The 15,821-nt window shown below is 42.2% G+C and overlaps 1 protein-coding gene and 1 long non-coding RNA gene across 5 annotated transcripts in view; one reads left to right on the top strand and one right to left on the bottom strand.

Moving 5' to 3' along the window:
• HHAT (hedgehog acyltransferase) overlaps nt 1-15,821 on the bottom strand; it is a 219,908-nt gene extending 204,087 nt beyond the window's left edge. For 2 of the 4 annotated variants that reach the window (XM_006907692.3, XM_025043956.1), the window contains exons 1-2: nt 15,725-15,821; nt 4,568-4,701 (exon numbers count right to left, since the gene is read on the bottom strand). In XM_006907692.3, coding sequence (XP_006907754.1) covers nt 4,568-4,658 — 91 coding nt within the window. In that variant the 5' untranslated portion in view covers nt 4,659-4,701; nt 15,725-15,821. Of the gene's footprint in view, nt 1-4,567; nt 4,702-15,720 lie in introns of those variants that run through there. The other 2 variants (XM_015586121.2, XM_015586122.2) reach the window with 2 other exon arrangements.
• LOC112476439 overlaps nt 15,307-15,821 on the top strand; it is a 4,798-nt gene continuing 4,283 nt past the window's right edge. Inside the window, exon 1 of the long non-coding RNA XR_003045091.1 lies at nt 15,307-15,645. This is a non-coding gene — a long non-coding RNA (uncharacterized LOC112476439). The remainder of the gene's footprint in view (nt 15,646-15,821) is intronic.

Raw genomic sequence — 15,821 nt, 5'->3', positions numbered from 1 at the left:
CTTAAATCTGGACTGGCCCTATGCTTTGCTTTAACCAACATATAAGGCAGAAGCGATCTATACAACTTGCCATGCTGGACTTGAAAAGATCTGAAGCTTCTGCTTTTGTGCCCTTACAACAGTCCCTCTTGGAACCCAGATGCTCTGTTATGAGAAATGTTATGTGAACAGCTACTTAGAATCACAGCCCTCAGCTGAACTCTGAGGGCTGACAGCCAGCCATGTGAGTGAACCATCTTGGGCATTTCGGCTCAACTGAGTCACCAGATGATGGCAGCCCCAGGCAACAACACCTGAAGCAGAAGAACTGCCGTGTGAGTCAAGTCCAGGTTTATTAAAAAAATAAATAAATAAATCTCACCAAACACAAAAATCAATTAGTGAAATCCATGACATCAACAGGCGAAGAAAAATCACATGATCATCTTGATATAGATGTGCAAAATCCAGATGACAAAATCCAACACTCATTTATAATTAAAACTCTCAGCAAATTAGAAATAGAGAGGAACTTCCTCAACTGGATAAAGAACATCTACAAAAAGCTACAGCCAACATGATAATTAATGGTGAGAAACTAGAAGCTTTCTCACCAAGATCAGGAAAAAGGAAAGGAGGTCCCCTCTCACCACTCCTTTTCAGTATCATGCTGCAAGTCCCAGCTAATGCAATAAGATAAGAAAATGAAATAAATGGTATATGGAATGGAAAGGAAGAAACAAACTGTCTTTGTATGCGGATAACATGATTACTTTTGTAGAATATCCAAAGAATCGACAAAGAAAAACTCCTGGAACTAATAAGAAACTATAGTAATGTTGTACTAGATTAATATACAAGAGTCGATTACTTTCCTATGTACCAGCAATGAACAAGTGGAATTTAAAATTAAAAACACAATATCATTTACATTAGCACCCTCGAAAATGAAAAACTTAGGTATAAATCTAACAAATATGTACGAGTTACATATGAGGAAAACTAGAAAACTCTGATGAGAGAAATCAAAGAAAAACTAAATAAATTGAGAGATAATCCATGTTCATGAACAGGAAAACTAAATATTGTTAAGATATCAGTTCTTCCTAACGTGATTGATAGATTCATTGCAATCCCAATCAAAATCTCAGTAAGTTATCTTGTGGATATTGACAAACCGATTTTAAAGCTTCCATGGAGAGGCAAAAGATCTAGAATAGCAACACACTATTGAAAGAGAAGAACAAAGTCGGAGGACTAATGTCGCTCGACTTCGAGAATTACTGTAAAGCCCGAGTACTCAAGAGTGTGTGGTATTGGTGAAAGAACTGACAAATAGGCCCATGAAACAGAACAGAGATTCCAGGAATAGGCTCACATAAATATAATTGACTGACCTTCGACAAAGGAGCAACGTAATACAATAAAGATAGTGTTTCCAACAAATGATGCTGGAATAACTGTACGCCCACATGCCGAAAAATTAATCCAGACACAGGCTTCACACCCTTCACAAAAACTAACTCAAAATGAATATCATAGATCTAAATATAAAATACTACACTATAGCGATCTTAGAAGATAACATACAAAAAAACTCTAGATGACCGTGGCCATCAAAATGACTTACACACAGCACCGAAGGCACAATCCATGAAAGAAAGAATTGATATGCTGGATTTATTAAAATTTAAAATTTCTGCTCTATAAAGGACACTGTCAAAAGAATGAGAAGACAAGCCACAGACTAAGAGAAAATATTTGCAAAAGACATATCTGATAAAGAATTGTTATTCGAAATACACAAAAAAACTATTAAAACTCAAGAATAAGAAAATGAACAATCCGATTAAAATATGGGCAAAAGACCTGAACAAACACCTCACCAAAGAAGATACATATAGGGCAAATAAGCAAATGTCATAAGGGAAATGCAAATTAAAACAAGATCCCCCTACACATCTATTCGAATAGCCAAAACCCAAAACACCGGCAACACCAAATGCTGGCAAGGATGCAGAGAAACAGGAACTCATTCATTGCTGATGAGAATGCAAAATGGTGCATCCACTTTGGAAGAATTTTGGCAGTTTCTTACGAAAATAAACATACTCTTACATAAAATCTAGCCATTGCTCCTTGGTACTTACCCAACAGAACTGAAAACTTATGCTCACACAAAAACCTTCACATAGACATTTATTGCATCTTTATTCATAATTGCCAAAACTTGGAGGCAACCGAGATGTTCTTCAGTAGGCAAATGGATAAATTGTGGTGCATCAGAGAATGAAATATTACTCATCACTAAAAAGAAACGAGCTAACAAGCCATGAAAAGCCATGAAAAGAATCTTAAAGTGAAGTGAAAGAAATCAATCTGAAAAGGCTATATACTGTCTGATTCCAACCATCTGACATTCTGGAAAAGATAAAACCATGAAGACAGTAAAAAAGATCAGTGGTTTGGAGGATGGGAGGGATGGAAAGGCAGAGGACAAATGATTTTTAGGTCAGTGAAACTACTCTACTCTAAAATGATAGATATATGTCATTATAAATTTCTCAAAACCCATAGAATGAACCACACCAAGAGGAAACTCTACTGCAAACTATGGACTTTGAGTAATAAAAGTCTGTCAACACAGCTTCATTGACTATGACAAATGTCTCACTCTGCTGTGGGATGTTGATAGTGAGGGAGGCTGTATACGGAGGCAGGAAGTATATGGTAAAACTCTATTGTCTGCTTAATTTTGCTATGAACCCAAAACTACTCTTCAAAATATGTCTATGTAAAAGGGGGAAAAAAGAACAGTAGAGATAAGAAATCGCAAAGCAGCAGGACGGTTTGCTAAGCAGTTGTGGGTAACCAAGACACCCATAAAGGAAAAGGCCTGCTGATTAACTACTGATATTCGTTCTTTCTTTCTTCCTCTATAATATAACACTTGAGTTTAGCTGGATAAGTGGCACATCAACCACAGGTTACATTTACTAGCTTCCCTCACAGTCCATATGGCTACAGGACTAGGTTCTAGTGAACAGTGTGTGAACAGATATGATAAGCAACTTTCCGGTCGTGCTCTGAAGCAGCCACCTCACATCATTAAGTGAAACTCCATGTTGAGGATGGCAAGAAACACGGTAGAAGGAACCAGGGTCTTTGACACTCTCTAGACACGATGCTAGTCCTGGACCACAGTTATTTTGCAGGATGTGTTTCTGCAACCAAGCCCGTCTTCCAAGTAATACATCGTCTCATAGAGCTATTCTAAAGATTGAATGAGACAAGTACATTAAGTACCTAATACAGTGCCTGACATAGAGCAGGTTAGCTCCCTCTACGTGGGCCCTGGGAGTTCAGAGGCTCCAGCAGGGGAATGCAGCTACTGGACAGCTTTGGCCCAACAAGAGTCCTCACCTCCTTTAGATGGGCAGTCTCTGCAACCAAGCCTACAGCTTTGAGAGGGACATATGTAGAATGGGAGAAAGGTCAACCCTGGTGATGCCTATCCCAGTCAGTCTCAGTGATCCACAAGGAGGTAGATGCTGAGGGCAGAGTACTCTCAACTGTGCTTCCCAAAACCTACCTTTGCCATTGACCACAACTACACTCAGAAACCCCCCTGCCTTCGAGATAAGGTCCGGTCTCCTTGGCTGAATGTATAAGGCTTTTCACAACCATCCCCGCCTTCTGATCTAAGCTTAACACTTGCCACTCTCCCTCCACACTCTACGCTCGTCCTACGGAGCAGTTTGCAGTGCCCAGATCACGCTGTTTTCTCACACCCTGATGGCACTGCACGTGCTTGTCCGTTTGCCTGCAAACTCATCTCTGTCCACAGATCCTCTGCCTCCCTCTCTATGTGGCTGACTCCTGGTCTTCCTCAAGAGAAGGCTCACCATCACTCCAGGAGACTGTCCCTGATTATGGAAGTGATCACTCATGGTCCCTCCAAAACTTTTTTCCACAGCAGGGGAGGTTTTAAGTAGTATATGACCACCAAGATAAAAGCTATATTTCTCAGCCTCTAGGCTGTGGCCACAGAACTCGGTGCCGGCCAACTGGGTGTGGGAAGTGACAGGGTAACTAGCCAAGCTGCCCTTAAGGACAGGAGGGTTCCCAACCTCCTTCCTATGGGCAGGTACATGGACTTGGTGATGATCCCTCTTGAAAATACATACAAAAGCACTAAAGGCAGCAGAACAAGAAGATGAAAGGAGTCTGGGCCTCCAACACCACAAGCTGCCTCCACATGTCTGTGAGGAGTGATAGTGGGGGGGAGAGGGGGGAATTTAACCGGTTACTGCAAATTATGAATGCAAATCCCCTCCATGGCCTTCAACAGCCACTGAATCAAACCCTAATACAGAAGACTGGCCACAGGATCACCTAAAAGATCCCAGATTATGGTGGAAAACACCGCTGACTCAGACCATTGATTCAAACTGTCCAAGAGGAGAGGAAAGCAAAGAGGGGCCCACGTCACCCCAGGCCCATGAGACCACCTTCCTGAACCCTCCACCTCTAAGCACTCCCTCCCACCTTTCTTTCTGGATACAAGTGCAGAATAGCTGGAGCTTACCTCTGGAGACTTTGTAAACTTCGAAGAAAGAGTAGAAGTGGAAGCCTAGAGAAGCAAGCAGGTACAAAGACAGTTCCCATCGGGGCAGCATTGCTCCTTGTGACAAAAGGTCCCAATGCCCAACTTGAGAGTTTCTAGGAAGAGAAAGAGAAATAAAAACATCAAGCCAAGGATATGACAATAAAGAACAGCATCTTACCACCAGTCAGTTCACACGCTCTCCTAGGGACCCATCACTATTCCAGGCGATACAGATATAACCCAGTGAAACATCCTCCCGCCAGCCACACACACACACACACACACACACACACACACAAGCACGCACGCACGCACGCACACACGAACCTGCCTAGGGTAGGCAGGTCTTTCCCTCTGAGCAATTACAGCCCCCCCATCTGCCTCCCATCGCAGTGTACACCAGACAGTTCTGTCCTCATTGCCTGACACACCTGTCTGCCCCTGTGAAGTAAACCTCTAGGAAGCAGAGACCATGATTTCTGAGTCCCCAGCACCAAGCACAGGGCATGTGATGTAGCAAGAAGGAACTACAAGTTGCTCCACGAATAAAAAACTGGCTTCAAAAGCCTGAACAAAAGAAAAGCACAAATCATCTCCAACCTCTTCTGAGCCATCAGCCTTAACCTCCTCGTTCTCCCCCTCAAATGTCATCCCATAGCTGTTCATAAGAACGAGCTAATGAAAACTGCTCTGTCTTCCATCTTCTGTGCACTTCTGCAAAGCAAGCTCATGACACAACCCCAGGCAGTTGTGGCAGACACTGCTCGTTGTCCACCTTGCAATATTCAGTCTCTCTTCCTACACAGTAATTGAATTTTTACCTCATCACATGGATGCCGAGCTCATCTCCATAGTGTAGGCAAGTGTAGATGTTTGATTCTGTGAGGCTGTGGTCATCTTCCTCCTGGGCAGAGTTGGAATCTTGGACCAAGAGGCAACAGCCACGTGGGAAAACACAATAGAAGTGCCTCATCCCTGACTCCATGTACCACCCCTCCTCTAGATCTGCCCTCTACGACTATTACTTCTCGAGAAATGCACTTCTAGGTTGTCTCAGCCTCTGCTATTCTAGATCTCTCTGTCATGGCGGCCGTGTCTACGTTCTAAGTAAGAGAGCAGGTGATGGAAAGTTAGGTCCTGAAACTCTGAAAATAAAACGATCAGTTCCCAAATAACAAAAGCTAGGTAAATGTAGCCCTTTTACGGCCCTCATTGGTTTACTTCAACTTTTCAAATATGTCTCATTGTGGATGCCAAATTAAGAGCAAACTCTGAAGCCTCAAGCAAGCACTTCTAACATGTGACAGTAATGCCAAAAATCAGAATTCACACGTTATCTCATTTTATTTTCACGAAAGCCCAGTGAAGTAGGTAGAGCAAGGGAGGTCGGCATTTTATGAATGACCAATGTGAAACATGCGAGGTCAGAAATAACTGAGATAGGGAGCAAATCCAGGTCTTGGGACCCCTGGACACCCACCCCACCCCTCAGCCACAGCTGGTGCCGTCAATGCCAGTTCAAGGAGATGTTGGCCTAGAACCTGCCACTCAGAAACCCCTTTCTTCAGGCTGAGGCGAGACAGAACAGGGAAGGATATAAACTTCGGCTTTCATAAAATGTGAGGTCAGAAGTCAGTGGTCCTCCAACCACAGAGCCTCAAAAGTCAGTCCGGCCTGGGTTTCCCCTGCAACCTGAGACCCTAAAGCAGACACCCGGGCTTTTAATCACAAACGCTCTGATTCCTAGGACTTCGCCAGCTCCCTCTCAGGTTTCCCTGCCATTTTTCAGAACCAGTCTGAGCGTCATGCATTTCTAGTCGCTTTATTTTTAAATACCGGGCATCTCCTAGACTACCTTAAAATTTCTTTCTGGAACTTTGTAGAAATGTGGTGGTCTTCCCTTTAGTGGGAGATTCACTTTTACTCTCCGGGTTTCACGGTGTCTCTCCTTTGGAAAGAGGCGGCGATGACACTGGATTATACTGGATGTGACCTCCTCACTTAAGAATCTGTGATTAGCGAAGAGCTGAACCCCCTAAAAAATGCTACCGGAATTTGAACAGAATCTTGGAGACTAAAAGGAGCTTTCCAAGGACACTCTCTTCTAGGACAGCTCCTCTGCATCAATGATTTAACTGGCGGGGAACTAGACACTTAGTGGGAGGTGGACGTCCCGCTGGCCTCTTGGCCTCCCTCAGCAGGCGGGCCACCCAGCAAGCTCTCTAATGTCCCACTCTTCCTTCCCACACCCGACCCAAGGCCACCTGGACAACAAACAGACTGTCCTTGGAGGCCACCCAGAGAGCTCTCTGCCCCGAGTCTCTTCCTCACCGCCGCTTTCCTTATCCCAAAGGAGTTGTATACAATCCTCTCACTTTCCTCGGTTCATGGCTCACAGTTCCAGGACCGCGACCTCCAAACGACACCACCACCCAGACACTCACACCTTCCTCTTAACAGACCTCTTCCTCACAGCTCCCTTTTCAACTCTTGCCCACTTATCTCAAAAAATTCCTCCCCTTGCGTTTTTTTTTTCCTCTGTGCCTTTCAGCGGTGCACTCGGCAAATTAAAGTAGATATGTTTTTAAAGGATTTAATGACACAACAGTATCAAAGACAAGGAAAGTTGTACATTTGGGACTAGAACTAGAACTTTAAAAAAATGGTCGAACGCATAAAGGTTCCAAAACACTCTCAGAAAATTCTCAAGTTTCTCTTCCTCATTCTCTCAACGAGCATGCTCTTCTTGAGGCACAGGCAACTGATGAAATCAAAGACGCCCTTACTCAAAGGGGTAAGTAACGCTTTTGTTTTTCATGCGTAGATTCAGTCCTGCAGAAACATTATCGGCTAGGTGGGCATCTGTGACACAGCCTAGAAACTAAACACCGTTTCTAACATTATTTCTACAGGAAATAGCCAGTCTATAGCAACACGGCCCATTTTTAAGTAAGAGTCTACCTGGCCAATCTACATCAGTGAGGTCGTACCATTGATATGGGAGAGCTGAGGAGGGTCACTGGATGTCTGATGAGGGAGAGACCTGTCTGAGAACACCTCCACCTCAGTGGGAACACTGGTCAGGGCTGTGAAGAAGAAACCATGAGGATAGGTTAGGCGAAGGGACAATAGTAGCCGAGTGGCAGAGGGTCTTAAACAGAAATGATTACAAGTTGGGGTCTGATTTTCTGAAAAAGCCTCAGGCTTGTGGGCCAGGACATTTAACTGTTTGAGTGAGGCTTCGGGAAGGAGCCCTTTGACACTGTGGCAGAGTCTGGAGGCAGGGAGGTGGGTGAGTCAGGCCCTCAGCACGAAGTGGAGAGAAAGTGCTAGAACCATCTAGCTAGTAGAGGAGGCAACTGGATGACAAAAAACGGGGGACGGGGCGGGGGGAGGGAGGAACAAAGAATAAAAAACAGAAACTCCAAAGCTGTAAGACCACAGCTAAATATTGACAGGAGTGAGAAATTCAAAGCAAGTGAAGACAAAGGGAAAATGCATTTGATATTGGGTATTGGGAGGAAATCATAGCCGAGGTTCTCCTGGGATCGAGGTCAGCCTGGAGTCACAGGAAACTTTACCTCTGTACTGGGTATTAGAGCCTCAAAGCTGGGTATTTCAAAAAAGTATTCATCCAGGAACTACAGAACTCAGAATAAAATCTTGGACGTAGATGGCAAGAATCCCTCAGCTCACAGAGCTTTTTCTAAACTGAAGCGACTTCCATTTGCACGTACCTTGTGATTTTACACTCCGCCCACTTTCAAAGATGCCATCCACTCTCATCCTCACCGGGAGGGCTAAATGTTAGCTCTTTTTCAGGAATCAGAATCCTGCTCAGGGAAAAGGAGCAATCTACCCAAGCACACGAAAGAGCCAGCGATGGAGCAAAAACCAGAACCCAAGTTCCCAACTCCCACTCTCTTACGAGCAGAAACCCTGTTCCTTCATCTTGGCAGAAAAGTACAGCTCACTGTGCCAAAGGCTGACATCTGCATAAACGTAATGTCTGTAAGATGCTTTTCCCCCAGCAAACTCCATTATCATGTCAAAAGTTCTTCATCTTTATTTTCGATGCATGTAATGAATGGATCCCAATATCTCCATTTTAAACTGTTTCTGCTCCTCAATCTTAATATCTAGCACTAAATGGGCTATCGCCACATACTCACCCACACCAGGACCATAAAGCCGTGTTGTAAGCATTAAGCTAACGATCCCTCTGATGGCCCCATCGCCACCGCCACTTCCGCCAACAAACGTCGCTCAAGGTCCTAAACTGAAATGTTCCTCTGTTGGGTTTTCTCATAATTCAGTAACAGCTGTACTGTAATAAGTACTGTTTACAGATTATCTGTGCTGAGAAAGCACTTCACAAGTATTATCTCATTTAATCTTCATAACAACTCTGTGAAGTTGGTCATTTTGGTATTTTCATTTAACACAACAGAAAACCAAGGCCCAGAAAGGTTAAGATACCTGCCCCCAAATCACACAACTAGCAAGCAGCAGAGCTCAGATTCATACGCTCCGAGTCGAACTGCGGAGCCTTCCCTCTCCCTGTTCTTGCAGAGTGCACCCGATTTATTTATTTATTTTTCAACATCTAGGATGAAATCAATCCATCAGGAAAGCTAGAAAGTAACAGAAGCTACATAAATGCAAAAAAAATAATTTATATATTCCCTAAGAAGCAAAGAAAATTTGAAAATCAACTAGATGTAATCAAAATACATGTGAAACATCTAACTCATACATTCCTTAAGACATTTACTGAAAAAGACAAACTAAATCCAACCGATTTAGCTCAGATAGAAGAGGGGAAAGTCAGCAGTTACACAGAGATAAGAGCTGAGTAAAACTGAAATAATTCTAAATTTAGGGACAAATGAACACTCTGGAAACCACAAAGTAATAAAGGCAAAGGAGCACATGCCCGCTCGAACGACAGCAGCTTTGGAGAAAATCAAATAGCAAGGCAATATTCTAGCACATTTGCAAACACTGTATGAAACTTTTGCTCTTTTCCAGGGTCCAATTTAATGAAACCGAAACCTATTTCACAGAATATAAATTACATGACTTTTGACAGAAAACTCAAGTCTAGACTCATGCCCTTTATCATCGCAGTTTTCTCCAAACCCTATTAAGAGTCTCATAAAGAGTCTTATTCTTCTAGCCACAGGTACTAAGGGAAACACTTCTCCAAACCCAGAAAGGCTGCAGCAACACAGAGGAATGATTAGATAGATTGGAGGAAGTCTGCTGGACTGGGCAAAAGGCTGAATTAAGGAATATTTTAGAATATGTGCCATTACTTCCAAATATACACCAAAATGTCAAGTATCAGCTATGCTTCACAGTTATGCATAGTAAGCCATCCCCAAAACACAGTGGCTTAAAACAACAAAGATCTATACTTTCCCATGATTCTGTGGGATGGCAGTCTGGGTGGTTCTTTTGCTGATCTCGCCTGGCATCACTCATAAGCCACCGCATGGCTCAAAGGAGGCTGGAGGGACCAAGATGACCTCACGTACATGTCCGGCACTTGGTGCGAGCTGTCAGCTAGGTGCCTTGCTTCTCCTCCGTGTGGGCACTCATCTTTCAGTAGATGAGTCCCCTCACAGTATGGTAGCTTTGAGGTTTCAGAAGCACAAGCTTTGGGGTTTCAGAAGCACAAACGCAAGAGGTGCGAGGTCACTTAAGGACCAGGCTCCAGAATCCACCGAACATTTTATTGGTCAAAGCAAGTCAAAATTGAAGGAAGAGGAGAAGATAGATTTCATCTCTTTATGGGAAGAGCAACAAAGGCCCTTTAAGAAAGGGGCGGGGACATGGCCTACCACATCCGTGTGTCAGAGTTCCTGAAAAATAAAATCTGAAATGTTAGTGGAAAAACTACATTTCACAATGAATCTTTGTTCTATAAAATGTCAAAAGGTTGAGGGAGGTTGAGAGAGAGAGAGAGAGAGACAGAATGAAAAAAAACAATTATTCTCTCAAATCGGAATTTCACTGTCAGCAAAGACCTTAGTGCCGTCTGGTCCCACTGCAGCCAGTTTGGGAATTCCTTTTACAATAATCTACCTGACCATTTCCAGACACATCACAAGGCAGGGAAGCTCTGCTTCTAAGCAGTTCTGATTGTTATCCTGTTTTTTCTTTAAAACTAAGTCAAAATCTGCCCCTCTCTTTCTAAAATATCTTCTGGTACTAGTCCTTTGTACCTTCTAGAAGTTAAGGCATGGAGACAGGACCATGTGATGGTTTAGAGGATGAGTCTGGAGTCAGAATGCCAAAGTTTGAATCCCAGCTTTGCTACTTTCTGTGCCTCGATTTCTTTATCTGTAAAATAAAGATAACAGCAACTCTCAGATTGCTGTGAAGATGAAATGAGTTTACAGAGTGGTAGAACAGCACGTTGGGCATAGGAAGCTATGAAATGCTTATTCTTGTTGTTTTTAATAGTATTGCTATTATACTAAAAAGGCTTAATTATGCCTTCCAATAATACTCCTTCAAATACTTAAAGATAATTAATGCCACCCACTTCATCCCAAGCCCTCTTCCAGGAAAAACATCCATGATTCCTTCAACCATTTCTTCAGTGACATGGTTCCCAGACCCTTCACCATTCTGTCAGTTGTCCCTTTATAGCATAGGAACCTAGAGCTGAACCCAAAACTCCAGATGTCGCAGAAAGAGAACAGGGTAAGACTGTCACCTCTCTTTCTTCAGAAACGGTACTTCAAATAATAAAATCTTAGACTTGATTCTTCATTCAACAAATATCCATGAGCTCCTACCGAGAATCAGGAACTGTGCCATTTGTGAAGATAAAACATAAAAATCCCATCTGTGAGATCCCCCAAATGTGGTTCCTCAGATTAGGGGCATCTGAATGAACCAAATATTTTACAATAGTTTAAGTAAAGTCTGTATTAAAATACACTTAAAGAAAAAAAAATATATAAGGCTTTCAAAAAGCAGACTCACTCTAGTAATTATGACTCAGATAAAAAATTAAATGCCTCAGAAACTCCTTCCATCTTTTCCTATAACTCCACTAAAAGTGACCACTAGCCTAATATCTATCACCTTAGTTTACTTAATTTTGCCCATTTTTGAATTTCACGTAAATGGAATCACATAGCTCTTATTCTGTTGTGTCTACTTTCTTCTTAGAATTATTTTTGTAAGGTTCATCCAATGTTTTATGTGAGGCAGTAATTTGTTCACTCTCATTACTTTAGAGTATTCCATGGTATCAACAACTTATTTATGCATTTGTCCATTCTACTATTGATGACCATGTGGGCTGTTCCAACTTGAAGCCATTATGAAACTACTGCTCTGCCTATTCTTTTACATGTATTTTCATGCCTCTATATATGCCTCACTATTGAGTGTTTATCTAAGAATGGAGTAGCTGGGTCAGAGGAGATAGGTATGTCCACCTTTAGTAAGTGATAGCACAATTTCCAAAACAGTTATACTATCTTTCATACCTATCAGCAATGTATAAGAGTGCCAGCTTGTTCATATCTTAATCAGCATTTAGCGCTGGCAGTATCTTTGATTGTAGTCACTCTGATGAGTGTATACTGATAGCCCATTATAGTTTTAATTTGCATTTCTCTAATAACTAATGAGGTTAACCACCTTTTCAAATGTTTCTTAAAAATCTGCAGATCCTCTTTTATGAAGTGACTTGCCATTTTCCTATTGGGCTGGCCATCTATTTCCTAACGATTTGTAGTTGTTTCTGCATTCTGGGAATGAGTTCTTTATTGGATATGTGCATTACAAATAAATACCTTCACCCATTCCGTAGCTTGCCTTCCCACTCTCTTTATGGAATCTTTAGATGAACAGTGCTTACCAATATTTTCCTTTATAATTAGTGCTTTTTGTATCCCATTCAATAAACCTTTGATTGCATCTAGGTCATAAATATCTTTTACGTTGCTTTCTTCCAGAAGCAGCTTTATTATTTTAGTTCTCACATTTAGCTGTATGAGGTATCTTAATTTTTGTATATGGAATGAGGTAGATCATCAAGATTCATTTTGTCCACATGGATATCCAACTGGCCCACCATCCCTTACGGAAAAGCCTATCCTTTCTTCACCACACTGCAGTATTGCTTGCATCATAAATCAAGAGGCCACTATGTGTGAGCCTGTTTATTGATCCTCTACTCGGTTCTGTGGTCTGTCTAGCATCGTGCCAATGCCAACCAATATACTTCATATTGATCTAGTAGCTCACATCATCCAACTTTGCCCTTTTTCTTAGACTGCCTAGAATTTCCAAATAAAATTTAGAGCTGGCTTATTAACTATTTTTGAAAAACACCTGCTTAGGTTTTGATTGGAATTATACCGAATCCATAGAGTTATTATGCGGAGCAATGACATACCCTCCATTATTTTAATTTTTTTCCTCTCCGTTATTTTAAATCTTTAATTTCTCTAAACAGTGTTTTAGCTTGCAAGAAGTTTTTATCATGAACAGGTGTTGAATTTTACCAAATATTTTTTCTCCTTATTCTGTGTATGTGGTTAATTACATTTATTGATTTTCTAAGTTAGACAAAGTTTACATTCCTGGAATAAGTCCAACTTGGTGATGATTTAGTATCCTTTTTATAGATGTTAGATTTGATTTACCAATACATTGTTTTAAGACTTTCACATCTTTTTTGTGAGAGTTTGGCCTATAATTTTCTTGTAATGTCCTTATCAAGCCTTTGAACAAAGTTACGCTGGCCTCGTAAAAGTGGCCAGGGAGTGTTCCTTCTTTTTCTCTTTTTCGTTTTTTAAAAATGTTTTTAATAGTTCACTAGTGAAGCCATCTGGGCCAGGAAATTTTGCTATAGAAAGGTTTTTAATTTCTTTAATAGATACAGAACTATTTAGATTTTCTAGTTCTTATGTCTTAGGTAAGGCATATTTTAAAAATTTGTCCACTTCATATGAATTTTCAAATGTATTACCGTAAAATTATTCATAACATCTTAAAAATCTTTTAAATGTCTGTGGAATATGTAGTGATAACTCCTTTTTCTTCCCTGAAACTGATAATACTATACACCAGTTAGGTTCATTTCCATTTAAAAAAAAGAAAAAAATAAAGAAAAAGGCTGTCATGTGCTACATGACACACATCTACTATCATAGGAATATTCTTCAATTACCCACAGAAGGAACAGAGCAGGCAGAGAATGTGAACAATCCAGCAATTCCCTCTTGACACAAACAACTGTGAACTTGATCAAGAAGTAACACTAACTGAAGGAGAAGGAAATAGCTATTGGTAATGATCTAGGGTGGACAGTAAGACCTCAGAAGAAAAATGGTCACTAAGCAGGGTCTGTAACCTCGGATTCCCTCCAAGATGTCCATACGGAGAATTCAGGGGGCCATAAACTTATTATTTTTCTCAAACGTCTTTATTGTCACAAACCTCTAACTGCAATTCAGGATTCCATTTGGTTATAAACGTGGACAACCAACCAAAGTAGTAAGAGCATTTCTGGTGACATTCTCACCAGTAACAGTCACAAGATACTTTCATACCACAGTGTAGCTATTACAAATACTGCAAAATATCATTTATATCGGCATCACTACTTTGAAAGTATGAGTTATTTGATACAGAACTGAATTTTGTTACTTAACGAATTAATAACCACATAAAATACTTTATTACAAATTTTTTTCCACACTATTTTGATAACTTTGCTTCCATAGAATGTGTAACCCTATGTATTTTTCAATGCCTTTTAAAAAATTGACTTCCCCAGATTCCAAAGAGGTCCATGGCACAAAAAGGCAAAGAACCCCTACAAGAAAACAAGGATTTCATCCAAGCCAGGGAATTCCAGCGTAACATAAAACACTTCCCCTCTGCCAGTTTTGCACTAGAAGCAGGAGACACACAGGTGAGGAAGGCCCACCCTGGCTAGTTCCTGATGTTACCTGCAGAGCTTCCACCAACATCTAGCCACCCACAGAAATGATTGCTCTCTCCAGAGACTTGGGCTTCACCCTAAGTTAGCCTTTATAACCTATTTCCCAAGGATGGAACAAAGTAAACAGTAGATGAAGCACACTTTGATCCAGAAGGAGGAGTACTACTCAAATGTCCTAGTTTGTGGCTTTGGCTTCTCCTCTAAGCCTTTCTTTATTTACTGTAAGGTTTAGAAACAATGTATTTAAAGCACCTGACAAACACATCGACCTGTTACTTTTAGTTGAATCTTTCAGGTCAGAACTGACTGTCCTTACCCAACATGTAATCTTAGTTAGGGACTGCCACCAAGAAAGGAGGGAGTAAAAGAGTCGGGGGATGGGGGGAAGGATCATGCTTATTCTTCAAATTCCAGTATGAAAAGCACCCCCTCCTCAGTGAAGTCTTCCTTCCCACTGAGCGACTTCTGTTCCCACGGCACTTACCACACTGAAGTAAATGCCTAGCTCTGTGAATGAATGGATGAATGGTACAAAACAGAAAGGGACAGAAACAATGAGTCTCACCCCCAGATAATGCAAACCACCGAGAATGCCAACCCACCAGCCTGACTGCCCTGATCCCAGAGCCATGAACCAAGGAAGCAGCACATTTCTTAAGATCGATGCCATCCTACTACCTCTCCCGCTCACTCTGGTAGGGATTGCGGGAGGACATCCTTTCCACACAAAGATCGGTGCCACCTAAAGGCTAAATTTAGAAGAAAAGAGGGAAACTGAGTCCGGAGAGTAGAAAGCTAAAGACATCTCTAACTTTGGGGGTCACTGGAGCCGCAGCAGTCAGGCAGGCGCACTTCTAACACGGCCAAGGGGACCAGCGTCCGCAATTTTCCGCACCCGGGAGGGAAACCCGGGACGAAGCCAAGGAGAGGGGACGCTGGCAGGGGCATGCGTGGACGCGGGCGGGCGGAAGCGCAGCCTTGGCCGCGGCGCACGGTCCTGGCCCCCGGCGCCTTTGTCTCCGCTGCAAGACCGGGCACTTCCTCTGTCCCGCCCACGGGAGCGCACGTAGGAGCCGAGGTAGGAAACGGAAAGCGTCTTGTGCATTTCTTTTTTTTTTCAACCGAGTCAACCAAAGCAAAAAAAAAAGGTCACCTACAACGTTCCCGGGACCCGCCACGGTCACTGGCTCCCCACCTCCGGGCTGTCCCCGGCGGCAGCGGCGGCGTTGGCGCGCGCCCAGCACCCCTCTCCGC

The sequence above is a fragment of the Pteropus alecto genome, unplaced genomic scaffold (assembly GCF_000325575.1).
Source record: "Pteropus alecto unplaced genomic scaffold, ASM32557v1 scaffold101, whole genome shotgun sequence".
Classification (NCBI taxonomy): Eukaryota; Metazoa; Chordata; class Mammalia; order Chiroptera; family Pteropodidae; genus Pteropus; species Pteropus alecto.
The sequence above is the reverse complement of the archived record's forward strand: the minus strand, read 5'-3'. Positions and strand labels throughout refer to the sequence as shown.